General features: G+C 46.7%; 1 protein-coding gene across 2 annotated transcripts in view; it reads left to right on the top strand.

The window, feature by feature from the left end:
- Positions 1-27,932, top strand: part of NPTN (neuroplastin) — a 73,657-nt gene that overhangs the window by 35,868 nt on the left and 9,857 nt on the right. For both annotated transcript variants that reach the window (XM_060259823.1, XM_060259822.1), the window contains 2 exons: positions 16,285-16,418; positions 17,943-18,216. In XM_060259823.1, the coding sequence (XP_060115806.1) occupies positions 16,285-16,418; positions 17,943-18,216 (408 nt within the window). The remainder of the gene's footprint in view (positions 1-16,284; positions 16,419-17,942; positions 18,217-27,932) is intronic.

Here is a 27,932-nt window from a genome sequence, read left to right as displayed (position 1 = left end):
ATAAACATATGGAGCAGAGGTCCATCAGTGGCTATTAGCTACAGCGTATTGTTGAAACTCTCTGTCTGGGGCAAGTGCTGCTCTGTATTCTTGGTGCTTGGGGTGGGGGGGCACAGTGGGAGAGCTTCTAGTGTCCTGGCCCCACTGGTGGACCTCCTGATAGTACCTGGTTTTTTTGACTACTGTGTGACACAGAGTGTTGGACTGGATGAGCCATTGGCCTGATCCAACATGGCTTCTCTTGCTGTGGTAGAGTGGCATTCCTCTGCTGGGGTGCCATACCCTACTAAATGGTCTACCTGGCCATGTTCTCTCAAAGCAAAACCTCTCACTGCCAATAGGAACAATCTTTCTGTGTTTCCTTTTTCTTTCCTTTTGTTTGTTTGTTAAGTTGCAACTGACTTACCAAGGCCCTGTAGCAGCAGAAGAGAGTTAGGGTCCAATAGCACCTTAAAGACTAACAAAATCTGCGGCAGGGTATGAGAGAACCCGTAGGATCTTCTTTGTGGTCCCTGTGTAGTCTCGCAATACCTACCTGTTGGACTGCTGGCAGCAGTTGGGAGAAACTGAGTGGGGGGCGGAGCTTCCTTCTCAGTTCTAGGCATGCTCAGTAGCTGCCTGCTCCCCAGAACCACAAAAAGGTCCACACAAAAAAAAGGTTGATGCTACTATGGGAGACTCCAAGGCTGGATTCGAACAGGGCTCAGAACCCAAGTGTGTGACTGCACAGGTGATCACTGGAAGATCATCAGTTACAGGAAAGCAACCTGTTTTTTTTCAAGTCAGGAGATGTTCACGGGTGGTTTGCTGTTGCCTTACCTCTGCATAGCAGTTGTGGTACTCCTTGGTGGTCTCCCATCCAAGTACTAACCAGGGCTGACCCTGCTTACTTCCAAGATCTGACAAGATCAGGCTTGCTTGGGCTATCCAGGTGAGGGCAACAGAAGTAATGGAATACCTTTCAGTGTGTGTGTGTGTGTGTAAAAGTGCCATTAATTTGCAGCTGATTTATGGTGACCCCATAGGATTTTCAAGGCAAGAGTCTTAACAGAAGTGCCTTGCTGTTACCTTCTTTCTGCAGAGCAACCCTGGAATTTCTTGGTGGTCTCCCATCCAAACACTAACCAGGGTCAACCCTGCTTAGCTTTCAAGATTTCTCCTAGTAGGAATTTTTTGAGATGCCATGTCTCCTAATGGAGGGGGGATCATGCATCTGAAACTGAGATCCAGGTTCTGGGCCTTCAGAATTGATTTTGACCCAGATATAGGAGTACCTTGCATTTCTCCAGCCCGGTGGTCTTCAGCCTTTCCACATCTAGGACATACTAAGCTGCAAGCATATGATATCAAGAGTTCTGTGACAAAGAGAGGAGCCTCGGTTAGGACCTTAGCAGCATCAAGGCCAGGGCAGTAATTAGCACCCCGAGGAGCCAGACCTCAGCCTGTGTGTGCCCAGCTCCCAAATCAGTTCCATGCTGCCGCCATCTGCCACCCCGAGTAGTGGGTAAGATGCCCGTCTTCAGCCACAGCTGAGCCAAGATTTCATGTTCAGGTTCCAAGGAAAGCCACAGAGAGCCCTATGATGGGCTGTTGACTTTTAAGCACAAACTGAAGAAGGGTTAGGGGTTAATGAATCGGTTTGTGCCAATAGGGAGAAGCAAGTGGGCCCAGCCAGTGCAAGCAGGCGCTCTGCAAGTGGGAGCGAGCCACTTCCTTTTTGGAAACAAACCTGCATCACGTGAGAACCAGGGTGCTAATCGATAACAGTGAAAAACCCATCTACATGAGAGCCAACATCGCGTAGTGCAGGGGTGGCCAACGGTAGCTCTCCAGATGTTTTTTGCCTACAACTCCCATCAGCCCCAGCCATTGGCTGTGCTGGCTGGGGCTGATGGGAGTTGTAGGCAAAAAAAAGCTGGAGAGCTACCGTTGGCCACCCCTGGTGTAGTGGTTTGCATGTTGGCCTAGGATCTGGGAGGTACCCAAGTTCAAATCTCCGCTTGCTGGGTGACCTTGGCTACTCACACGCTCTCAGTCTAACCTGCCTCACAGGGGCTGTTGTTGCTGGCTGTTGTAACTCCGCATGCCAGAAGATCTGGGAAGGTAAGAGTTAAGAGAGTTCTCTGCTCAGGTAACCTTTGCAGTTGGCCCCACCCTCTCATCAGTTAGCCTCTTGGCTTGCTTCCTGTGTTTCATCTTATATAGGGCCTCTCTTCTTCACTCGCTTACCTGGCCTTGGAGCTGGAGCAAGTTAGCCTTTTTGAAAGTTAATCTGTTCATAGTATGTTAAATGTACCTTCATGATTATTTCACGTAAGTCGTGCTGCTATTTCTATAAGAAAAAATTCTTTCTCTTGTTTCCATTGGAGTCAGGTCATCTTTGCAGTTTGCTTGAACAGCCCTTAACCAGGAGACGTAGAGGATTGGGGAATAGAAGAAGATGCTACTGGATTTATATCCCGCTCTATACTCTGAATCTCAGAGTGGTCACAATCTCCTTTTACCACGACCCCCCCAGCAGACACCCTGTGAGGTGGGTGTGACTGAGAGGGCTCTTACAGCAGCTGCCCTTTCAAGGACAACTCCTACAAGAGCTATGGCTAACTCAAGGCCATTCCAGCAGCTGCAAGTGGAGGTGTGGGGAAATCAAACCCGGTTCTCCCAGATAAGAGTCCGTGCACTTAACCACTACACCAAACTGACTCTCAAAGATACTGCATAAAGCTTCTATGTTTCCAAGGTGATTGATTTTTTTACATTTATAACCCAGTGGTTGGGAGGATAACAAAAACAGAGGAGAGGAGAATGACAAAAGCCAAGTTGGGCCCCCATTGAGAAGAAAGGCAAGGTATAAATAAAGTGAATAAATAAAAAAAATAGCAGTAAAAATAGCGGCGCTTAAAGCAGCAATTCAATAAGCAGCGCCCAATAAGGCCTGTATTTATGTGGAAACAATTAAGTGCAGTTTTCAGATTAGTGCCGAAAATTAATCAGTTTTGGGTGTCATATGTTGGTTAGAAGGAAGGGTGTCCCCCAATCAAGGCGTGGCACTAGAGAGACATTCTATACAATTTTGGAAGTTGAGGTTCCTTCAGTGCCTTGGATGAAGAATGAAGTCTCCGGGCATGTTTTGATCTGGAGGACAGTGGTCCGTTAGATAGCAGGACGTGAATTGCTTACAGTTTTAAAAACAAGGCCCCGCACTTTGAATTGAGCCTATGAATGAATTGGCCGTATTTGGTGGCTTGCTTCCTTGGAAGCTTAAGGGAAAGCTAAATCCTGTGTGAACGGGAACGGCTTCTCCTCCGCTTATCGGACCTCTCTTTCGTCTCTGTGGCTTTCAACCAGACATGTGTAAGGAAATCCTTAAGCTAGATGGTATTAGGGACAAATCTCGGCTTGTTGCTTTGGCCGCTTTGTAGATTGAGCAGTCCGCCTAAGGCTTCCCTGCCCTGCGGCAAGTAGGAAGTGAGCAGTCACCGGCCAGCCCGGTAGCTTAAAAGCAATTGACCTGCAAGGATCTAACTGTATATTACACACGCAGAGCAAAACTTAACACTGCTTTTTTTTCCTAGGGAGATAAAATGTTTTTATGGAGGAATTAGAGCGGAGACGTCTAGGGCAGGGGAAGCATTGTGTAATTCTTTCCTTGGCTGCCGGTTCTCATTTCATAGCTACTGGGCTTGCTACTCATCTGTAAGCATGATGTATAATTCTGCCCTGAAGTCTGTGAACGCTGCTGTAGGACTGTCTTTGAGGTGCTGACCAATCAAGACAGAGCTAGGACACAGAAGAGCATGCCTGTCATGATTCTGTGGTGCTTGAGGTAATCTGTTCATAGCACATGTCCAGCTCTAGCAGAACGCTAGGTCACCTTGCAACCATCCTAGAAATCGGCTTCCCTTCCCCCTCCCCTCAAAACTGTTGGGCACAACTGGGCCATCATTAATAATGTTGATTTACTGTAGTTTCTTCCTCGGGCTCTCCGCTAACACACGGCAGTGAAAAGCTCACTGTTGACAGATGGGGCTGGGGGAGACACACCGAAAGACCATAGCTTAAGCTGATGAATGCTGTTTCTCCTCTTTCTAATGACTGCAATATAGCCACTCTCCCTTAATCCCTGCAATGTCAACTTTGGGATTGTCATCTCGCCTCTCTCCCGCTACCTCTTGACCGAAACTGGCTCATGGCACTGTTAACTGACCAGTAGCCACTGACCTCAGGTTTTCTCACAGGCTAAATTTAACATTGGTGCTCAGTCCAGAGCATCTGCAGCAACTTGATCAGACTTTTCTATCAAGGTAGAGATACCCAGTTGACCATCAAGACTTAAGTTTACATGGACTTGGCATGAAATCTCCAAATCGTGCAGTTTGGGAGGCTTTCCAAATTCTCTATTCCATTTAATCTGCGTTACTCTATCCACATCAACCAATCACAAAATCTTCTCATGATCCCCAGGCCAAAAGAAGCTCAGCTGTCTACCGCTAGAATCAGAGCCTTTTCGGTGGCAGCCCCTGCTCTGTGGAACACACTTCCCGAAAACATCAGGGCCCTGCGGAACTTGCCACAATTCCACAGGGCCCACAAGACAGAATTGTTTAAAATGGCGTTCAGTGTCTAACCGAGAGGCAACCACTATTCCACCATCCTACAGTATTAACATCTGAATTTATCCCAGCATAAATGTAGAATGGCAAATAACAGAGCGCCAAATAACATCTAGCAACATCATTATATGTAGCGCTAAATAAGAACTGAAAATGAACACCATCTCGGATTCCAGGGACTGTAATTGAAACTGTATGAAATGATTTTAATGATTTTACTGTGATTGTTTTTAATACTATGTTGTTCTAACAGTTGTTAACCATCCTGAACCCGTCAGGGGAGGACGGAATATAAATATAAACAAATAAATAAAAGTACCGAGCAATGATGTACTTTACAAGCAGTCTAGGACTTGCAGGGAGCCTGGGCCAAAGAACCAAAAATGTTACTTTAAAGAGTTTATTAAGTGAGGGAAACATTATAAAGAAAGTAACATAATAGCACATGGATTAAACAATGAAAAAAACATTTAAATACCATGCAATGTCAGGGCAAGATTGTTTTTTTTTTTTTTAGCTATTCAGAAGTCAAAATAACTTACTCATTTGCTAGATCTGCAGTCAAGGGGCCAAACTGGAATCGAACTCAGAACATGGGAAGAACAGTGCCCTTGTAGAAAGGAAAAGCCTAGGTCCAGTGCTAATTTCTCCTTCCCTCCCCCCCCCCTCATATGTTCAGCTCCCTCAATCTTGTTCCTTCATTCTGCTTTTAAGCCCACCTGTGGGCTAATTGATCTGTCACCCTCAATGCCTGTAGCATTTTTACAGAGCGAGATGAATAAGTGGGAAAGCAGGTCCTTGCCCGGGAGCAGTTCACGCAGTCTCTATTTCTTACAGAGGGCCAGAGAAAGGGGAAAGAGCTGGCGAGGGGACAAAGAGATGGGAACAAATTAATACACACGCAGATTAGATTTGAACCGCATGAAGAATTAAGCCATGGCTGCACCAAAAAAAGGATGGGTTTGGAGAGCCCAAGAAGAGAAGCAGAGCAGGAAGAATTTAAGTAGTTTCTTTCTCATCTGTATCTGTAAATGTTGGTTCTCCACACATACCCATAACTCGGCTTTCTTTAGTGCTAGATGTCTTTTCCCTCCTCTTCATCTTGATTATTTATCCGTGGCCCTTGGCTGTTTTTTTCTCATTATGTGAGAGCCAGTGTGGTGCAGTGGTTGAGTGGTGGGCTCTAATCTAGAGAACCAGTTTCAGTTCTCCACTCCTCCACTTGAAGCCAGCTGAGTGACCTTGGGCCAGTCACAGTTCTCACCACAAAAAGAGCTAGAGTGTCAGGCTGCCAAACCATCTTCGAATCTCCAGGTTACACCATATCTACTGCCATCTGATAATTAGTATTAATTACTGTTCTCATGTGTTATGATTCCTGACCTGGGTAGCCCAGGCAAACCAGATCACGGAAGCTAGGAAGGTTCGGCCCCAGTCAGTATTTGGATAGGAGACCACTTAGGAAGTCTAGGGTTGCGATGCAAAGGCAGGCAACAGCAAAACTCCTGCTGAATGTTTTTTGTTTTGATGACTGTACGGGGTCACCATAAGTCAGCTGTGACCTAATGGCAATTTCTACTACCATTATGGTTCTAGGGAACGAAAATGCTCACACGTGCATAAAAGTTGTTGGGGTTTTTTACTTGTAATTTGATTGTGATGTTCTCTGAGTGCATTTTGAGATCATGGCCGATGTCTGCGGCTTATCCTTTCTTGGAGAAGGAGGCGTTGTTGCCACTCTTTAAAAAATTATTGTCCAGTCGCTTGGAACCACAGTCGCTCCCGTCCTTAACTAGTGATGAGTGTGGAGCAAAGCAGTTCAGAGGAGTTCTGTCGCTCACCTTAGGGGAGGGATGGTGGCTCAGGGGAGGGATGGTGGCTCAGTGGTAGAGCATCTGCTTGGTAAGCAGAAGGTCCCAGGTTCAGTCGGCATCTCCAACTCAAAAGGGTCCAGGCAAGTAGGCATGAAAAACCTCAGCTTGAGACCCTGGAGAGCCACTGCCAGTCTGAGTAGACAATACTGACTTTGATGGACCGAGGGTCTGATTCAGTAGAAGGCAGCTTCATATGTTCACTACACCCTGTGCACTAATGTCCTCCAAAGTGTTCTGTTGTTGACAGCCTTGCTCAGGTCTTGCATGATGAGGGCCCTTGCGGCTTCTTTGAGTGAGTCGATCCATCTCCTGTTGCAACAAATTTTGAGTCCAGTAGCACCTTTGAGACCAACAAAGGTTTAATCAAGGTATGAGCTTGAATAAACTTTTGTTGGTCTCGAAGATGGCTCTGGACTCAGAATTTGTTCTGCTGCTTCACCCTGACCTGGATAGCCCAGGCAAGCCTGATCTCGTCAGATCTCTGAAGCTAAGCAGGGTCAACTCTGGCAAGTATGTGGATGGGAGACTGCTCTTGAAATACCCAGTCAAGAGGACATGGGCAGGCTGTATTCCGCCACCTCTCTGAATATTGTAAGGTGCTCAGTAACATCCAATAACATCACAATAACAGCGCTAATCAAGAATCAATAATAACGCCATCTAGGGATTAAAATTGAATACATTTGAAACTTTTTAGTAACTTATTGTGATTTTATTGTAACAGTTAATTTTATAATAATAATATAATCAGGCTCAGGGCGGCTCACAACATAAAATGCACATTACATCAATTTTACAGTATAAAAACATGGTTAAAAACAGTATAAAAACATGGTTAAAAACAGTTATAAATATTAAAATTAATTTAACAATATGGCGTTATAACATTAGATTTTTAGTAAATTTCAAATAATTAAACCATTTCCAGCAGCATACCTAGCTTTATCATTAATTCTGTCATTAGTTATAGGCCATCTTGAAAAGGTGGGTCTTACAGGCCCTACGGAATCGATCTTGTTTTAATTGTTGTGAGCTGCCCTGAGCTCGTCAGGGGAGGGCAGGATACAAATATAATTAAGTAAATAAATTCTCCAGGTCCCAATAGGGGTCAGTCATCAGAGGTCAACATGACTCCCAGGTGCAAATACACGCACACAAAAGTATACAAAATACCAAAACAAACAAAAATTTGTTCTACTTCTTCAAACCAACACAGCTGCCCTTCTGGATTTATCTCCTGTTGGATCTTCTTTTTTCGTGCTGCCTCCCGCTTTTCCTAGCGATATTGTCTTTTCCAGTATTCTTGTAATGGGACCAAAGCATTAGTCAACTTAGTCCTCAATTTAGTCAGAGATTTCATGTGCCGTGGAAGAAAAGAGCCTTCTCCTTCCAACTGTGCAAATCTCTCGAGCTGAGGCATAAATGTGTTTCATGTGCAGCTGGCATAGAAACTAGCGGAACATTCCAATTAATTTGTTTCTGGCATCTCAGTTATAGCCCACTGGGGCCATGATGTCCCCTTGTAGCAATCCATTATGCCAGGAAGGGAAGAATATTCTTTCAGGGATACTGTACAGCTTGGTCTGTCCTGGGAGGAAACTTGCTAGCAAAAGTGGTGCCAGATCTGTAATTAAAGATAGAACACAGCTGGGCCTTCTTGGTGTTTAATAGGGTGGCATGGTGATCCCGAGGAAACAGCCTTTTAGGAATATTCTGTGGTTTGGTCCGTCTTGAGGAAATGAAATCACTAACGAAAGGCTCTTTTGCTGCCAAAACCTTAATAGATTAGTCAAATCCAGATACTATAGCAACTGGCCAAGCAAATGCATGCAAAGACTCCCTCGCGCCTTGAGGAATTCCTAGTTGTTGAGATTCAGAGAGCCGCTTTAGCTGTGCCCACTGTTTTATTCATGTCTGGTCAATTTTTTGCCCTGGCCCGGAAGACAGACCACGCAAGCCCCATCTTGTCAGATCTCAGAGGCTCAGCAGGGTTCTCCCTAGTTGGTACTGGGATGGGAGAGCACCAAAGAAGTCCAGAGTCACTGTACTGAGGCAGGCAAAGGCAAGCCACTTCTGAACGTCCCTTGGTGATGTTGCCATACGTCAGCAGCGACTTGATGGCAAAATAAAGTAGGGTTTTTGTTTGGAGGACGTTAGCTGGAGGGGCCAGTTTGGTGTAGTGGTTAAGTGCGCAGACTCTTATCTGAGAGAACAGGGTTTGATTCCCCACTCCTCCACTTGCAGCTGCTGGAATGGCCTTGGGTTAGCCATAGCTCTGGCAGAGGTTGTCCTTGAAAGGGCAGCTGCTGTGAGAGCCCTCTCCAGCCCCACCCACCTCACAGGGTGTCTGTTGTGGGGGAGAAGATATAGGAGATTGTGAGCCTCTGAGTCTTTAATTCAGAGAGAAGGGCAGGGTATGAATCTGCAGTCGTCTTCTTTTTCTCTTAACTAATAAAGGTAAAAAGAAAGGTAAAAGTAGTCCCCTGTGCAGGTACCAAGTCATTATGGACCCATGGGGTGATGTCACATCATGACGTTTTCTTGGCAGACTTTTGGTTATGGGTTTGCCATTGCCCTTCTCAGTCGTCTTGCAACTGGTACTGTATTTTAAATCGCTTGGTTTCATTTCCAGCACGCTGCTGACTCAGTGGTGTGGTTTGGGTCTCAGCCTCTGATTCGTCCTCCTTAAACGGAGGATGGTCCTTAACAGCACCAAAATTTCAAGCACTGCCCAGAAGCTGGTGGCCAGCTACTGAAAATCGGCCGAACGCTAGCACTCTTTCTGTGGCTCACAGAGAGCCCGTCAGCCAAAAGAAGCCACGTGGCTCATGTGTGCTACTACCCCAAATGCATAGACTGATGTGGTGCCAAGGGCCATTAAGTCTCACCCGGTTTTTGGCAACCCTGCAGGGTTTTCAAGGCAAGAGGCATTCAGAGGTGGTTTGCTGCTGTCTGACTCTGCACTGCAACCCTGGACCTCCTTGGAGGTCTCCCATCCAAGTACTAATCTGAGCTGACCCTTCTCAGCTTCAGAGATCTGATGATATCTGGCTACCCTGGGCTATGTGACCAATAATATATAACTCATATCATCTTTACAAGTTACCAGAGCATCTATGAGCCTATAGGGCCGTCTGTCCCTTTTGCTGGGATTTTTGTCTTATGGGCTAGCATTCAAAAGTAGTGCGCCCCACACCACAACAGCAGTGTATGTATGGCTTCTACATCTCCACAACTTTGATAGACAACTTCGATCAAGGGAAAGTTGTGTTAAAACTATTTTGTTTTAAAAATCTTATGTTTAGCAAGCCATGGTAGTGATGAAATTGTTTCAGTATCTGAGGAATACATGCAGCTGCCTTGTACCAAACCCGACCTTTTGGTCTATAAAAGGTCAGTGTTGTCTGTTCATATTGGCAGCGGCTCTCCAGAAGAGGACTTTTCCCATCATCTGCTGCTAGATCTTTTTAATTGGAGATGCCAGGGATTGAACTTGGGACCTTCTGCACACCAAGCAGATGTTCTACCCCAGAGCTACAGCCCCTCCTCCCAGAGGATCCTGAGATGTAAATTCTTGTGAACTTTGCTTGGTAGCTTGGAGAAGCCAGTTTTGGTGTAGTGGTTAAGTGTGCGGACTCTTATCTGGGAGAACCGGGTTTGATTCCCCACTCCTCCACTTGCACCTGCTGAAATGTCCTTGGGTCAGCCATAGCTCTGGCAGAGGTTGTCCTTGAAAGGGCAGCTGCTGTGAGAGCCCTCTCCAGCCCCACCCACCTCACAGAGTGTCTGTTGTGGGGGAGGAAGGTAAAGGAGATTGTGAGCCGCTCTGAGACTCTTCGGAGTGGAGGGCGGGATATAAATCCAATATCATCTTCTTCTTCTTCTAGCTACTAAAATCAGGTGAAGGATTACTAGAGACCAGGGGCGGTCAATTGATCGTTGTTCTTCAGTAATTTGTTTCTCTTGATTTTCAGTCCAAATAGCATAATGGTGTTGTTGTTTTTTATGTAGCCATGTTCTCTCCCTATCTTTGACTGTGATCTTTACTCCTCTATTCCATCCAGTGGCCAACACAATTTATTTATGTTATTATAGTCCGCCTTTCTCACTGGTACTCAAGGTGGATTGCATAGAATAATTTCAGGTGGGTAGCCATGTTGTTCTGAAACGGTTAAACAGAGTTGGGTCCAGTGGCACCTTTATGACCAACAAAGTTTAATTCTGTGTATTGGCTTTCACGTGCATGTGCATTTATCTGAAGAAGTGTGCATGAACATGAAGGCTTGTACCCAGAATTAAACTTAACTGGTTTTAAAGGTGCCTCTGGGCTCAAACTTTGCTCTGTCTGATAAACTGATAATGCAGTCAAAAGACCAGAGATGAAGCACAGCTTAAGCATTAATGTGACCACTGCTCCCTCTAAGCTGTGGAGTCTTGTGAGCAAAAATTCCACTCTGTGAGCTACTGGCATTAAAGTTTTGAGCAACTGCATAAATTACTTTGCTCTAATTTATTGCTAAGACAATTGCTAAGACAAAAATGTGTTAGCTGGAGGGTAACAAACTGTGAGCTAGCTCAGCTTTGAGGGAACACTGGATATGACATGTTATGAAAACAAAAGTAGCATTGTACAAACCTACTGAAAGCGACAAATAGTGCAAACTACACGTAGTGATATAGCCTACAATCTCTAACCCTTCACCTCAAACTTCTTTCTGAATCATATTGTCACAGTTTCCAGTTTAAAAAGTTTCTATCTTCATCTTTCCCCCCAGCTTGGTGAGTTAGCAGCACCATTTAAACTTAGCAAATGCAGTTCTTAAAATTTTAAAAACCATGTCATAGGCCAAGACTGCAGAGAAACCTTCAGCAGGGTTGGTTCGTAGGCTGGCTTAAAACGATGCACCAGATAAGGCTAGCCGACTCTTGCTCAGCATGTCGGGTGGAGAGAGATAAGTCATTAAAATATTGCAGCAGAGCCTAAGGAGGCATATACTTGTGGGCAGGGCTTTTTTTGTGGCGGGAACTCCTTTGCATATTAAGCCACACCCCCATAATGTAGATGTAGCCAGACCTCCAAGGACTGACAAGGGTCTTCTTACAGGGCCTACTGTAAGCTCTTGGAGGGTTGGAAGTGTAGCTTAATATGCAGAGGAGTTCCTGCTACAAAAATAGCCCTGCTTGCCCGTAAGAACTGTTTGAGATTGTTTAGGCCAGGGTGTTAACCTTCTGGCCCATGGTCTGGAACTGGCCCGTCCGCTGTACTTATACAACCCGTGAGCAACTGATCATTACCTTTGTTGCCAGATGAGAGGCTGCACACTATGTTCCTGTATACTGTCCCAATGGTAATGAGTAACGGGCGATAGAAGTGAGAGGATGGCCATAAGGGAGATACTTCAAGGAAATACCATAAGTGTTAAATGTTCTAAGCACATTTGTGCTTTGAGGAAAAAAATAATATTAATTCATTGGGTTTCCCTTTGACTTTTATGGAGTTTACATTTCCCGTACCTGGCATTACATTTTGTCGCACGCACAGCCTGGGTCAACTAAGTGACATTTATGTCAGATCTGGCCCTCATAACAAATGAATTCAGCACCTCTGATCCCAGGCCTTTGTATACGGTCCTCAGTGATTTTTTCACAGGCTGGCTTTTCGGCTTTAGAAAGGAAATCCTACTTGTAGTGCAGGTAGACATTGACAGAAATGGGAAAGGAAGATAATGAGTTGACCCAGAATGACCCGCAGCCTCCGTATTTTGGCTGCTGATCCTGTGAACGATGATGCATGCACTTCCCTGATCCTCAGAGGTTACTAACCAGTGCCTTGGGTTACCATTCTTTCCTCTTTTCTTCTTCTTTTCTTTGTTGGGCTTCAGGCTGACTGTATTTTGGGAGGTTTTGCCACAAGCAAGGGTTTTCCAGCACGGTGAATACACCATTGGTGGCTTTGCAGTCCGTTCTCAAGCAAAAAGCGAGCACATCCCCGAGTCTCTTTGCAAGAGGCCTGGGGATTGGGCTTCGATGGGATGAACCGATCAGGCCCCTGCAGTTGCATCGCAAGTCCATGTGCAGGATAATTAGCTGCTGAGAAAGTGAGGTCTTAGAGGTGGGCATCGAGGCGCGCTAAGCCCATCTGCCATGAGAAGGTTCATCTCAGGCTGTTCATTGATCTGAGGTAATCTCCCAAAGCTTTACATTGCAGCTGAACTTGGGACGGCCAAAGGTGTGGCGGCAGCATTGCTCAGCTGAGAGCCAGAACGCCAGCGTAGGCCTTTTAGGTAGGCAAAGGTTTTGGATCAGGCCGGTTTTTCCACCAGAGGAAAAAGGGAGTGATGCTCTATATCCTTGGTGCTTGGGGGACCACAGTGGGAGGGCTGCTGACATTCTAACCCTGGTGCTGGACCTCGTGATGGTCCCTGGGTTTTGGTCACTGTATGACACAGAGTGTTGGATTGAATGGGCCATTGGCATGATCCAGTACAGCTTCCCTTATGTCTGAGGCAATGAAGCTCTGTCTTCTTGGTGCTTGGGGGGGCCACAGCAGGAGGGCTTCTGGAATTCTGCCTTGCTGGTGAACCTCTTGATGGCACCTGGTTTTTGGCCACTGTGTGCCACAGAGGGCTGGGCTGGATGGGTCGTTGGCCTTATCCGGCATGGCTTCTCTTATGTTCTTAGGGAGTAATGGACCCCCTTTGAATAGTGTTTTTTGTTTAAAGGAAAAAAGTTCCAATATTAAATCTTGGACAAATGAAGTAGCCTTATACTGAGACTCAGACCATCGGTCCATCTAGGTCAGTACTCAGTCTGGCTGCAGCTCTCCTGAGTGTTAGATAGAGTGATCTTTCATATCTACATGACCTTTTTAACTGGAGATGCCCAGGATTGAAGCTGGGACCGCCTTCTGCATACCAAGCAGACACTTTACTACTGGACTTATGAACCCCCCCCCCCCCCCATTTTTATAAGTTCACACCAGTTTCCTCCAGTTCTCCACTCAGGCCTTGGGAGAGCCCTGAAAAAAAAGGTGCTGGTACTCAGTACCAGAAAGCAGTGGTAGAAAGGACCATCAAGTCTCAGCCGACTTATGTGGACCCAGTAGGGTTCTCAAGGCAAGGGATGTTCAGAGGTGGTTTGCCATTGCCTGCCTGTGCATGCCTTGGTCATCTCCCATCCAAATACGAGCCATGGCTGACCTTGTTTAGCTTCCAAGACCCTAGAAGATCAGGCTAGGCTGGACCATCCAGGCCGGAGACTACCGATACAAAAAAAAAGCCTAGCCTTTGACCATCAAAAAGGATCACAGGAATGACCCACCTGAGATGGTGAGGAAGGGTCCCAGGAGCATAGTTCCTGCTGGGTTTTCTACAAAAAAAGTCCTGTGTGGAACAATGGTAACATAGGTAGGCGGGTGGGGGGCTAATATGCAAAGGAGTTCCTGCTGCAGTCTGTAACAGAATTGTTCCAGCAGGAGGAGGAGAAGACTGCAGATTTATACCCCACCCTTCTCTCTGAATCAGAGACTCAGAGCGCCTCGCAATCTCCTTTATCTTCTTCCCCCACAACAGACACCCTATGAGGTGGATGGGGCTGAGAGAGCTCTCCCAGAAGCTGCCCTTTCAAGGACAACTCCTACGAGAGCTATGGCTAACCCAAGGCTATTCCAGCAGGTGCAGGTGGAAGAGTTGGGGAATCAAGCCCGGTTCTCCCAGATAAGAGTCTGCACACTTAACCACTACACCAAACTGGTGTTATGTTTTATGAACATAATCAGGCTACTTTATAAGGTTCTGGAAGGCACTTTAAAAACTTTTTGTGTAAAAAAAAAGGGGGGGAGGCACTTTTGTAAACGGAGCAGCTTTGGAAACTACAACCCTGTTATAGTACATATTATCTCTTTGTTGTATGTATTATCCTGTTACCTGTACATTGTTTTCCAGTCTGTAATGCTTATTTTCAGTCAGTCAGTCACATTTTATTTGTATCCCGCCCTCCCCGACCAAGCGGCTCAGGGCGGCTAACAGCAACACTCAGTGTATACATTATACAGTAAATAACATTTAACTATAATTAATTAATTAAAATCCATTAAAATTCTAAAAACATTCTAAAAACATTAATATGTTTAGTGCTATTCCGCTGGCAAATTTATTTGGCAATTTGGTAGTTTCAGCTGGTGAAGGCCGCTTGCAACAAGATGGTTTTGCAGGCCCTGCGGAACTGTTCAAAGTCCCGCAGGGCCCGCATTTCCTCTGGGAGCTGATTCCACAGCTGTGGGGCCATAGCTGAGAAAGCCCGAGTACGGGTGCTCTGGAGTCTTACCTCCTTTGGCCCAGGGATAGTCAGCAGGTTCTTCCCTGCTGACCTCAGTGCTCTCTGGGGTTCGTACGGGGAGAGGCGGTCCCTAAGGTAGGCAGGTCCTCGGCCATATAGGGCTTTAAAGGTAATAACCAGCACTTTGTAGCGAATCCGGTATATAACTGGCAGCCAGTGCAGTTCACGCAGCCCCGGCTGTATGTGCTCCCGCTTTGGAAGCCCCAGCAACAGTTTGGCAGCCGCGTTCTGCACTAGCTGCAGCTTCCGGGTTCGGCACAAAGGCAGCCCCATGTAGAGGGCATTACAGTAATCCAGTCTCGAGGTGACCATTGCGTGGATCACTGTTGCCAGGTCCCGACGCTCCAGGAAGGGGGCCAACTGCCTTGCCCGCCTCAGATGAAAAAAGGCTGACTTGGCCGCGGTTGCTATCTGGGCCTCCATTGATAATGAAGGCTCCAGTAGAACTCCCAGGCTTCTGACCCGGTGCGCCGCTTTCTGTATTATTTTAACGTATGTCTAATATATGTTTTGTTTCAAGTGTCTGTAATCCTAGTTCTATTGCATTGCCTTTGACACGTTTATTAAGGCTTGCTTTTGACTAAGCTTAGTTTTTATTTATTGGCTGTCCACTGTGAGATTTTAAATTGTAGTCCTCTATGTGCGTGAGTTTTATGATTGTTTTATTTGCATTGCAAGCTGCCTTAATAGAAAGGCGGCTGATACCTTAAATAAACAGAATAAAGTAAGTAAATACATAGAGCTTCTTATAAAGTGGTGGTGGATTGGCTTGAGTGAAAAAGCTGGTTAGATCAAACCAAATATTCTCCAGCTATGTATAAACTGGGCCTGTGTGGCATTCTCAGTGCACATCCAAAGTAGATTTGCTGAACCAATTAAGCTAATAACAGCTGCGTGGAAAAGTCAGATGTGTTGGACAAGTGGAAGGGTTGTGCTGTTGGCTTTCAGCAGGGGTGGTCAAACTTGCTTAACATAAGAGCCACATAGAGTAAACATCAGATGTTTGAGAGCCGTAAGACATGAACATCAGATGTTAGAAGGAAGGTAGGCAGGTAGACAAGTAGATGCGGGGGAAGGAAAAGAAAGCAACTTTAACTTTAAATGCATTCTCCAAGCTGCCAGCTGGTTTGGCTTGGAGAAGTGATTTAAAGAGACAAATGTCTTCTACAAGCCGGTCAACGGCACAATGAGGGCTCCAAGAGCCACAAGATACGTGCGAAAGAGCCACATGTGGCTCCCGAGCCTCAGTTTGGCCACCCTGGTTTACTGTATATCTATAAAACATGCAGAGTACAATAATGTATGGTAGTAGTTGAATAATTCTACAGCCTAAAAGGGAACGATCCTAAAATGGATGAACGGCATTGGCCTGTGGCTCTTGAGCTTCTGAAAATTCTTCAAGGCTTGCAGGGTGCTAACTGCTATTGGAATGCTCTCTCTCCCCCCTTTTCTTTCGTTAGCTATTCCTGACATCACTGGTCACAAGCGAAGTGAGAACAAGAACGAAGGTCAGGACGCAATGATGTACTGCAAGTCTGTGGGCTTCCCATACCCAGAGTGGGTGTGGCGTAAGAAGGTTGAAGGGGTCCCTTTGGTGAGTATCGGATACTGCATCACTCTGTTAAACAGTGGCTATTGGTTGAAGTTTTCTGGTTGAGAGGTAAAGCCTCCCTTATATGGACTCAGACAGCGTAGCCTGTCTAGCTAGGTATGATCAGTTCCAGTCCACAGCAACTCCCTGAAAACTGAAAGTCTTCCCCAGCAAGCTCTTTAACCGTCTGGGGACTTTGTCATCACTGAATTGCAGTCACTAAGTCACTCACAATGTCATTATCATGTACCTTCTTGCAGGGTTGGATGTTTAATAGTCTGTGGTAAACAAGGCCGGCCGGCAAACTAGGTGGTTGTCTAGGGCGCCAAGAGGTGAGGGTAACAAATTGCCCCCCCCTCCCAGTGTCCATGGAAAATACCTAGTTTGCCTTCCGCACCCCTCCCTTCCCTTGCACTTCTCCCTCTCCCCGCCCCCCTCGCCCAATCAGAGTGCCAGAGCAGCCAGCCTGCCTCCCCGTCTCCTCCCTCCTTCAGAGCATGCCATGCCTGGACCTTACTGCCTTTGATGTAGCTGGCACAGGATCTACTCCTTTGAAGAGCCAGAGGGAGGAAACTTCGCTCCCCCTCACTTCCGGTTCCTGGAAGGAGGGGGGAGAAGCCTCCTTCGGCGGGCTCTTCAAAGGAGTAGATGCTGTGCCACCAGCCACATCGAAAGCGGTAAGCCCAGGCGCTGCGTGCTCTGTTGGTTGGGGGTGGGAATGGAGCACGACGGTGCTTTGCAGCGCCACAGAGGGTGGGCAGGCAGCCTGCCTGGGGCGCTATGTGCCCTCGGGCCAGCACTCCTGGTAGAACAGAGTGTGTGTGAAATGTGTAGACAATTTCTTGTTGTTAAAATTCCAAGTTGTGCACTATATGGTTCATGGTGCTGGGAGGAAAGTGCTGTCTAAGTTGCAGCCGACTCGCGACAACCCCGTGAGGTTTTCGAAGCACGAGTCATCCAGAAGCAGTTTGCCATTTGCCGCCTTCTGCGTAGGGACCCTGGACTTCGTTGGTGGCCTTCCTTCCAAACACTGACCAGGGCCAAGCCTGCTTAGCTTCCGAGAGCTGATGAGATCAGGCTAGCCTGGGCCTTTCAGGCTAGAGATGATAATGGCAACCAGTGTTCCCTTTCAGCTGTGTTAGTGTGAGCTAGCTCACCGTTTTTTTAGGCTCCGGCTCACACAGTTTTGTCTTGGCTCAGGAAGGAGGGCCCCAGAGCACACTAATTTATGCAGTAGCCAAATCACTCTCACACAACTTTAATGCCAGTAGCTCACGAAGTAGAATTTTTGCTCACAAGACTCCACAGTGTTGATGATGGCTGTTGTTAAATACCAAGTCCGGGTGGCGCATTGTATACTTGACGAGCTGCTCTTCCTCGGTAATCACTTGCAGAGTAGGAAACACCAGGCTGCTCTGTTTAAAAAAGAAACAAAGCGTGTAGTTTAACAAGCAGCTTCGGATCGTTTGCTTAAAAAAAACTTACTTTGTTGGCATTCGCTCTTTTTTTTTGGTCTGTGTTTCCCAGGACCTCAAAAATGACACCGGCCGCTTCTTCGTTATCAGTAAAGAGAATTACACCGAACTGCACATCAAAGACCTCCAAATTGACAAGGATCCTGGCGAGTACGAGTGCAACGCGACCAACCAGGTTGGGACCGCGGCCGAGACCACCATCCTTCGTGTCCGCAGTCACTTGGCTCCTCTGTGGCCTTTCTTGGGCATCCTGGCGGAGATCATCATCCTCGTTGTCATCATCGTGGTTTACGAGAAGAGGAAGCGGCCGGATGAAGTCCCTGACGGTAAGAGTGTTCTCTCGAGCGCTGTGTAAACCGCGGGAGGAATCAGTCCCTCTTTTCCCATCTACGCTCAAACCACCACACAGTTTCAGGATGGCTTATTTGAAATCAGTAGCTGAGATATCCCCACTATCGTTAAAGCTGTATGATAAATCTTCTCTCCTACCTTGTTTTTTTAAAAACCAGCTTTTTAAGAACCAGCTTCGGCTGGCTTACAGTACAAAGATCTCGTGGCTTGCTTTTGCCCTTGAGAAAACAGCAAAAAGGAAAATACACACAAGCTGGTTTTATCTTTAGAGCAGGGGGGTCCCAGCCTTTCTGAGCTTGTGGGCACCTTTGGAATTCTGATGCAAGGTGGTGAGCGCAACCACAAAATGGCTGCCACAGGAGGTGGAGCCACACACAGCAGCGAAAGCCCAAGTGCAGGGGACAAGAGGAGTGATTTTTTTTAATAGTACAGTGAAAAAGAGTGAGACCAATTTCATACTAGACCTTTAATCCTGGTTTAGCCCGGTCCCTAAACTGACATTCTACGCTAGAATCATAGTCAGAGAGTTGGTTTATCTGATCCTGTGGTTTTAGTGTAGAATGTCAGTTTGGGGACAGGGCTAAACAAGGATTAAAGGTCTAATGCAAAATTGGTCTGAGAAATCAGAACCAACGCTGTGGTGCCAGCTACCAGTAAAACACCATTATTTTAATCTGCACAGCCAGGCTCATCTCCAGCAGCCAATCAGAGGCCCTGCTGGGCAGGAGCCCCACCCACTTTCTTTAAAAAAAACCCTTCAGTGGCTATCATGGCACCCACTTCAGCGATCTCTGCTTTAGAGGCATTCCCTTAGCCAGATTTTCTGGGCTACGCCATGAAGAGAAGGTCTGTCCCTCAAACTGCATTCCTTCTTGAAGAACAGTCCTAGAAGAAAACGTCGTTTGGAATGTAACGGCAGAAACTTTTCAGTTGAGCTTTTTGTTTAATTGCAGGGTCTCTTCCCGATCCTGTGCCTTACTGAACACCCCCTTGGATGCTTTCGACAGCATCTCTGGTGTGTCCCTTCTTTGACTACCTTGCCTAGAAACAATTGTCATTCTATAGAGAAACTGAATTCCCTTTGAAGGGCATAGAACTCTGTGAAATTGGGAAACTGCTGGTCATACTCAACTTATGGGGGGGGCAGGGAATTAAGCTGTTCTTCGGGGTTCTTTATAAAGCAGCACTTTCCCCCTAATAGAAACTCACAAGAAAGCTAAAATGACTCTTATCTTATTGTGGTCGCATTCTGACAAGACAGGAGTCGCTGAAAAAGACAGAATTGCTAGGAAACGTTGGAAGGCAGCAGAAAAAAGAGAAGAGGCGAATACAAGATACACTGACTCAGTCAAGGAAGCCTCAAGGGCCCTCAGTTTGCAAGACCTGAGCAAGCCTTTTGGAGGTCCTTCGTTCATAGGGTTGCCATGAGTCAGAACCGACCCGACAGCACTTAACACACTCACAGACTCAAAAGAGAAGCCTGAACCCATCTTAGTTTTAAACCAAAAGAGGCAATTTCAGACTTTCACCCAGCAGTGGGCAGCTGTCTCTCCAGCAGGCCAGTTAGCAGGTCCAGTGTGAAAACAAAAAGCATTGGCTGCCGGAGGAAGGTGTGAGAGCAGTGTCCCAGTCCTTCATATAGGCAATATGCTTTTAATTGATAGCGTGCTGGGGGGCCGTGGGGGGCAGCCGGCCTAATTAATGCCCGCGGCAAGGCCAAGAACACTGGACTGGCAACAACTGTTGCTCAGAGGTCAGGCTTCCTCGTGGATTCCATCCTGCGTTCCTGTTTTTGCACAGCAAACTTGGCCAAAAACAATCACCTTTTGAGATGCATGTTATCTGATGCCCGGGGGGAGGGAACGAGTTGGTGGCTTTGAATACTATACGACCGGTGCGGTTTTTCTCCTCTTTCTTTCCTCTCCCGCCAAGTGCGCAAAGCCAGTCTGTTGAAATCGTAAGATGGATTGTACTGTAGGAATGGTCCCCGAAGCGGAGCGCATGCTCTGGAGTGGGAGGAAACTTGTCCCAGGAAGCGTACAATTGCCAGGCCCCAACATTATCTTTTCTTGGGAGATGGGGTGGTTTGCTCAGCTCTTGGCAGTATTACTAGGCATGAGTGCGTGTGTGCGCCTGTGTAAAGCTAACACTGCAGGATGGCTCCCAAGTAGTTCTGCTCGTGTGTGTTCATGTACTAACGGTGGGGGGGATGTGGAGGTTTTTTTCCTCACAAGTCCTTTCCACTCAGTTGTAGTTGGAAAAGACCATGTTCCTCTTTTTCACACCCTCTGCAGATGGCTTCTTCTTCTGGAAGGGCTTGACGACCATCAAGCTCTTCTTACCTGCCTCTGCCAAGGCAGGCCGGCAGCCTGGGTTGGTTTGATTGGCTGGCTGCAGCTTGCAGTCTGGCATGAGAGATTCGTGCATGGCGTGTCCCCGTTTGATGAGGTCACGGGCATTTTGCGAACGGTGCTGCAAGCTGGGTTTCATTTTGTTTCCTTTATTTGATGCACATTTGATGAGGGGGGGGAGGAAAGATGCATGTACCAGGAGCAAAGAGCGTGCAGGCATTCTGTGGCGTTCTCTGCTTTCGTGGGGTTTTAAAGAACCCAGGAGAGCTGGTAAGGCAGGGCAGTGGTGGCCAGATCTGAATGGTAAGCTCTGTTGCAGAACAGCAGCGTCTCATAGGCACTGGGGATTGGCACTTCCTGCAGGGTCTGGTAAACTGCCATGAAACAGCAAGGCTGCCCATGCTGAACAAACTCAATCTGCAATCTTACCCTTTGCTTAGAAGGGAGCCCGGGTCTCACATTGCACCTCTGTTGTGAGTCGGCCGCCTTCTGTTCTGTTTCGGCTTTATTAGATCAACTTTACAGTACTATTTTTTCAGCGTATGGTGTAAGAAAAGCTATCCAGTGTGGTTAGAATATCAGACTAGGTCTTCAGACCCAGATTTAAGCCCATATTCTGCCATGGAAGCTTACTTTGGGGTCCTTGGGGCCAATCTTTCTCCCTCTTTCCCAGCTAAGGAGGACAACGTCATAAGCCGCACTCAGGTCCCCGTTGGGGAGGAGAAAGCAAGGTGTAAATAGAAATAAATCTTAAATTCACAAGGGTCTGTCAGTACAGAGGAATGAAATGCATGTTATTTTCTTTGCATTAAGTTAGGCAGTTGGAAAATGCCAGAGGGCAGCTCCCAGTGGGTATAAGGATCTGTGCCTCCTAGATAAAGGACAGCGCAGATTATGTCCCTGCATAGTAAACCAACTGATGAGAGGTACAGCAGTTAGTTCAACATGCTGCTCTATTGGTCTGAACCGTTAGCTTCTTTGGGCCTAGTCCCATTGAAATTAATTTCAGGTGAAAACGTTAATCCCGTTTAGCTGCCCTAGAGCAATTAACCACGAAGAAAAGTGTGCCATTTTAATGGGTTTGAGGATCTCAGTCTACTTGGGCCAGCTCCAATATAACGCCTGCAGATATCGTCCATTGTGACAGTTGAAGGTTGGGAGACTGCACCTGTCTCAGTTACCCCTCACTCCCGTTTTTCAGGGCTAAGTCATCTCATAAAATTGTGCTTGTGAGAGGGGTTCAGCTGAGAGTACAAGAATTGCCCAAGATCACCTAGTGAGCTTCGTAAGAACGTAAGAGAAGCCATGTTGGGTCAGGCCAGTGACCCCATCCACTTTGTGTCACACAAGTGGCCAAAACCCAGGTGCCATCAAGAGGTCCACCAGCAGGGCCAGAACTCCAGAAGCTCTCCCACTGCTGCCTCCCCAGCACCAAGAACACAGAATGTCGCTGCCGCAGACAAGAGTGTTCCATGTATACCTTGCAGCTAATAGCCACTGATGGACCTCCACTCTATATGTTTCTCCAGCCCCCTCTTGAAGTCTTCTATGTTTGTAGCCGTCACCACTTCCGGTGGGCAGTGGGTCTGCTGAAACTTCATCCAGGGCTCTGTCCTGAATGCTGTAGTGAATTAGGAATGGGGAGTCCCAGATCCCAATTCCCACTCTTGAGCATTCTTGGGGTAGTCATACCGACCCCCTAACCTACCTGACATGGAAATTGTTTGGGGTCAGTAGCCCCATCAGTCTAAGATGTAGTTTTGTCACATAGCAACATTGTAATATTAGGTTGCTGGAATCCTCCAGATCTTAGCTAGTGGTTTATTCCCTCTTCACCACTCCCCCTTGTGTTTAATTGTTGCTTAACCGGGCTGTGCTACCTTTTAAAAAGTTCTGTTTTTCCCAATCTGTGTCTTCCCAATGCTTCAGACATCCCAAATTTGGGATGTCCATTTTAGAGCTATCTACTTGGAAATCATGCATAGCTGATACTGTTATCATTGAAGCTCCTTTCTATAGTAGCTGAAACATTCACAAGAGCCCTTTCTAACTCATTCACCTCAAAACCAGGAAAGGGTGCACACAAAAGAGATTTATGCTCTACTAATGGATTCTAGCGTCGTTTTGCTACTTTCAAGCGATGCAAAAACACATCCTGCATCTCACAGGATCTAGTGCATGGGACACAGACTTTTTCATAAACAACAGATAAGCTTTATTTTTCTCCAGTGTTCTCTCAAGATAACACACTTAGGCTATATGTCAAGGAGACTTTTGCTGTGTTGGAGATCTTGGAAGAAGACACCTCCAATTTTATTAGAATGCCTTTTTAAAGGAAGTGAATTGGCCTGCATCCATTGTGTGCAAGGACCTTTGCTTGTTTTGTTTTGTCACTCTTGCCTTAAGCTGCTCCTTTCAGCTCACCTTGAGCACTTTGCCTAGTAATTTACAGGACTCCTGGTCCACGTGTCATAGACTAGAAATGACAGTTTAAAAAAATAATCAGAGAATTCTGGGAAAGCATCTTCCCTTCATTTTTGATGTGGCAGTGTCTTCTGCCATCTGTTGAGATCATTTTCCATCTGTGGCATGATCCCTTCTCATGCCCATTTCCTTTATGAAGAAAGAAGATTCTGTTAACCGTTAGAATCATAGAGTTGGAAGGGTCCGTACAGGCCATCTAGCTCAATGCAGGATCAGCCTAGAGCATCCCTGACAAGTGTTTGTCCAGCCACTGCTTGAGGACTGCCAGTGAGGGGGAGCTCACCACTTCCCTAGGCAACTGTACCCCAGTCTCTTATCCACTGAATATGCTCAAGTCCATCCTCTTCTTGTAGGGCTTGGTCTTCAGGTGCATTTTGACCAATGCAGAGTATAGCAGGGCTATGACATCTTGTGCTTTGGATGTTACACCTCTGTTGATAAAACCCAAGGCTGTGTTAGCCTTCGTTGCTGCTGCAGCACACTGATTGCTCATATTTAGCTGCCAGTCCACCCATACGCCAAGATCTTATTCACACTGATGCATATTGGATGGGGGATACTTCTGGGCATGTTCCTCTTATAGTTACTCAGATGTAGAACACTGCGTTTATCCTTGTTGAATTGCATCTTCTTCATGTCCTCCTGTTTTTTCATTGTGTTTAGATCACTGTTTAAACTTGGGTCTGATTTGTAGAAGTCACATAGTTTCTTCTAAGGCCACACCCTTACCCTGGTCTGCTTATGTCTTGTGGAAACTGAAGCATTTGGGCTTCAGTGTTCGTTTCTAATAGCAAAGAAATATCACATTGATGGCAAGAAAACCTTTCCACAGTAGCTAATTCATTCTTGGCCCTGTCAGTATCGCTTCCACAGGCTGCAGTGATGGTCCTTGGGTGGGGGCGGGGGCGGGGGCTGGCTGGCTCGGTAGGGATGGAAACAAACCAAAAGACTCATGACGCCGAGCAGCCTCCACATCTGTGCTACTTACCTGCATGAATAAAAAAAAAGGGCTGTGGGCTTTTGCTTCTTCCAAAAGGCAGTTGATGCTCATCTCTGCGTCCATTCCCCAAGGGCATTCGCACCCCAAGAAAGGTCAGTGTGTCCAAGCGGCGGAAGTAACAAGCTGCCCTCGGCGCAATGCAGTGGTCCTCTCCTTCCTTCCGATGTGACTTCCGATCACTGTATCTTTCAGATGCCGTTGGAGGCTCTAGAGCTGGAGATGAACAAATGCGCTGGTTTTGCAGAAGTGGTCGCTTGCGGGCACCTTCTCCCACTTTTGCAGAAGTGGTCGCCTGCGGGCGCCTTCTCTTAGGCTGCTGTTTTTCCTTCTGTGCATGCCTGATCTGGGGAGGGGAGGGGGTAGCCTTTGGGCAGTGCAGCTGTCTAGAACGATGTTATCCGGATGCCGTGAGGGCAAGGGCATGTTGGGGGGGTTTTTGGGGTCTTAAAGATAAGCTGGTTATTTTTCAAGGGTGCGATAGCAGCCGCTCGGTTGTGGCAAGATCTGTCTGATAAATCGAGAGGACGGTTTTGATGAAAGAGATGCCTTCGCTTGGATTAAATAAACTTGACAAAAGTACGCTTTTTATTTTCAAACAAAAAAAAAAAGTGTACGTGGTTGGGGGTAAGTAGCAAGTAAAAACTCCTGCGCTGCATTTCTTCCCCAGAATGCTGCAAACGGGTGGTTTCTACTTCAGAATCCTTTTCTTGTGTGCATTTCAGTTTTGTATGCTGTTAATGGCAATGCGTCATTGTAATCATTTTTCTTAACTCGTGTGGGATAAAAACATCACGTTTGCGGGGGGTTTTTTTCTGCCAGCTGTGCTAGTAGTTTCATTCCACGCCCCTACTTCCTTGCTTTCTTTTTAAATTCTAATTGCAAATAGTAATATGAAGCAAACATTCATATGATTCTCCACTTTATTTTCTTTTCTTTTTGTTTTTAATTCCCATAAATGTTTATGCACTTTTAATCTCCCTGGTGAAAATTGCATCTGCCCTGCAAAAAACTAAAGGTAGAATGAAGGAGGGGAAATAAGGAATATTGGCCACAGTTCAGTGACACTAGCTCACAGGCAGAACAAAGGGTACATAGCCACATAAAGCTGACTGGCTTTAACCAGAAGAACAAAGTTTGAGTCCAGTGGCACCTTTTAAGACCAACAAAGTTTAATTTTGGGTACAAGCTTTCATGTGCACACACACTCGTTCTTTAACCAGGTGCTAGTTTGGTGGGTGCTGCTGTAGTTTGGTGTAGTGGTTAAATGTGCGGACTCTTATCTGGGAGAACCGGGTTTGATTCCCCATTCCTCCACTTACACCTGCTGGAATGGCCTTGGGTCAGCCACAGCTCCGGCAGAGGTTGTCCTTGAAAGGGCACTGTTGTGAGAGCCCTCTCAGCCCCACCCACCTCACAGGGAGTCTGTTGTGGGAGGAGAAGATATAGGAAATTGTAAGCCGCTCTGATTCAGGGAGAAGGGCGGGGTATAAATCTACAGTCTTCTTCTTAAACTCTGTCAAGCCAATTGCGGCCAGGTGTCGTTAACTTTAGAGTCTGGTCTCTCCATTTCCTTTGGGGTGGGCTGCACTGATTGGCATTTGGGAGATGTTTATCAGATATCTTTTACTTATGTATGGGTGTGAAATTTGGGCGATGAGGAAAGCAGACAGGAATAAAGCGGGTTCATTTGAAATGTGCTGGAAGAGAGCTTTATGGATGCTGTGGGCCCCCCAGCAGACAAACCAGCGGGTTCTAGATCAAATCAAGCCTGAACTCTCCCTAGAAACTGAGGCTTATTGTATTTTGGTCACGTGACGAGAAGACGAGTCACTGGAAAAGATGATAGGAAAAAATTAAGGCAGCAGGAGAGGGGAGAAGCCTCAACCTGAGATGGATTGACTCCATCAAGAAAGTCACACCCTTTGTCAGCAAGGCTGTTAATTATAGGATATTTTGAAGGCCGTTCATTCATAGGATTGCCTTAAGTCGCAAGCGGCTTGATGGCACTTAGAACACACGCGCGCATCCTTTACTGCATCCTTCAAGGGTTTTGTTTCTGCTTCTGTAGTGGTGCTTGGTTTCAGTGCAGCTGCAAACTTTGTCAAAGAGCCTTAAGCACCATCTGCCCCAAAAGCTTACCTGTCTCCACAGAGGACTGCTAATTTCAAAGCACTTTCTCTTGGAAGTCCTTAAGTACCCAAGAATCCGCTTTTCCAAAAAAAACCCTCAGTATTTCTGAGGAGCATGAATCCTTGGAATCAGATGGGGAAAGCATACACTGTTCTTTGGCTTTATAGTATCTAGCGTGTCAGTTTAGAGGAGGGGTCTCCAACCTTTAGGAGCCTGCAGGCACCTTTTGGGGATTTTGAGAGGGGGCGGTGAGAGCCATCCACAAAACAGCTGCCGCAGGAAGCTGAGTCGGGATGCAGAGCCAAACAGAATACCTCCTTCCTTTCACCTCCAAGAAGGAAGGAGAGGCTGAAAAGGGAACAGATCCACATACTGACAAATGAAAGCCCAAGTGACTACCTGTCCTCCCGATTCTTCATGTGGAAAACCCTCTCTTTCAACTGACTGAAGTCAGCCAATATCGAGCCCTATATTTCAGGGGTCCAACCCTCATTCTGAAAAATGTGGCAGGTGCCAGGAGAAGTGCTAGCGGGCATCCCATTGGGGAATCCTGCTCTGTAGCTTGTTTTTCTTGTTAAAAGCAAGGGTTCAGAGGGTTTTTTATGCTTGGGGAGGGATGGTGGCTCAATGGTGGAGCATCTGCTTGGTAAGCAGAAGGTCCCAGGTTCAATCCCTGGTATCTCCAACTAAAAAGGGTCCAGGCAAATAGGTGTGAAAAACCTCAGCTTGAGACCCTGGAGAGCCGCTGCCAGTCTGAGTAGACAATACTGACTTTGATGGACCGAGGGTCTGATTCAGTATAAGGCAGCTTCATATGTTCCACTTCAGATAGGTTTTCATGCCACTGCATAAAGGAGGGCCAGCCCTGGTTAATACCCAGATGCCAAGGAAGCCCAAGATCGCTGCGCAGAGGCAAGCAGCACCAAAACACCTCTCAGCATCTCTTCCCTTGAAAACCTTACAGGGTCACCGTAAGTCAGCTGTGACTTGACGGTGCTTTCCACCATTGTATGAGAAGCCCCTATCAAGTTGGCAGCATCGTCCCAGGTTGGGAACTTGAGTAAAGAAGCTGAGGGGGGGGGGGGGCTTCTGCCGCTCTCCCCATTTCACAAATATTCTAGCAAAACAGCTAATTTAAAGAACCACCTCAAATTCATTGTCATGGTTACTGGGATATTTCGTTAGTGCCACACCCACCCCACCACAAGGCATTTGCCTTCGTGTAATGTCGGTGCCCCCACATCATTTTGTTGCTTGTTTCAGCTCGAGAAAATGAGATGTTGTATTCCTGCTCTTGCTATCTGTATTTAGGGCTTCACTTGGCAACAGCTTTCATTAGGGTTGCCAGTTCCGGGTTGGCAATGACTTGGAAGATTTTGGGAGTGGCGCCTGAGGAGGGGTGAGGCTTGGGAAGGGAAGGGACCTCAGTGAGATACAATGCCACAGAGTCCACCTTCCAAAGCAACCGTTTTCTCCAGGGGAACTGATCTGTTTCCTGGAAATCAGTTGTAATCCCAGGAGATATGCAGCCAACCCCTGGAGGTTTTTGGCAACCCAAGTTGGAGGCAGGGAGCAAACAAAAACCCAGCAAATGCACCCCTGCTGTTTCGGGTATTTTCCGCCTAATCCGGGCCTTGCCTCTTCTCTTGCTCATAAACCCGAAAAGAGAAGAAAGGAAGTAAAACTGGAGGAGGAAATGCTCTTTTGGTGGGGGCCTGGTTTTTCT

Source organism: Heteronotia binoei, chromosome 19, assembly GCF_032191835.1.
Source record: "Heteronotia binoei isolate CCM8104 ecotype False Entrance Well chromosome 19, APGP_CSIRO_Hbin_v1, whole genome shotgun sequence".
Classification (NCBI taxonomy): domain Eukaryota; kingdom Metazoa; phylum Chordata; class Lepidosauria; order Squamata; family Gekkonidae; genus Heteronotia; species Heteronotia binoei.
This window is presented reverse-complemented; position numbering and strand designations above follow the sequence as displayed.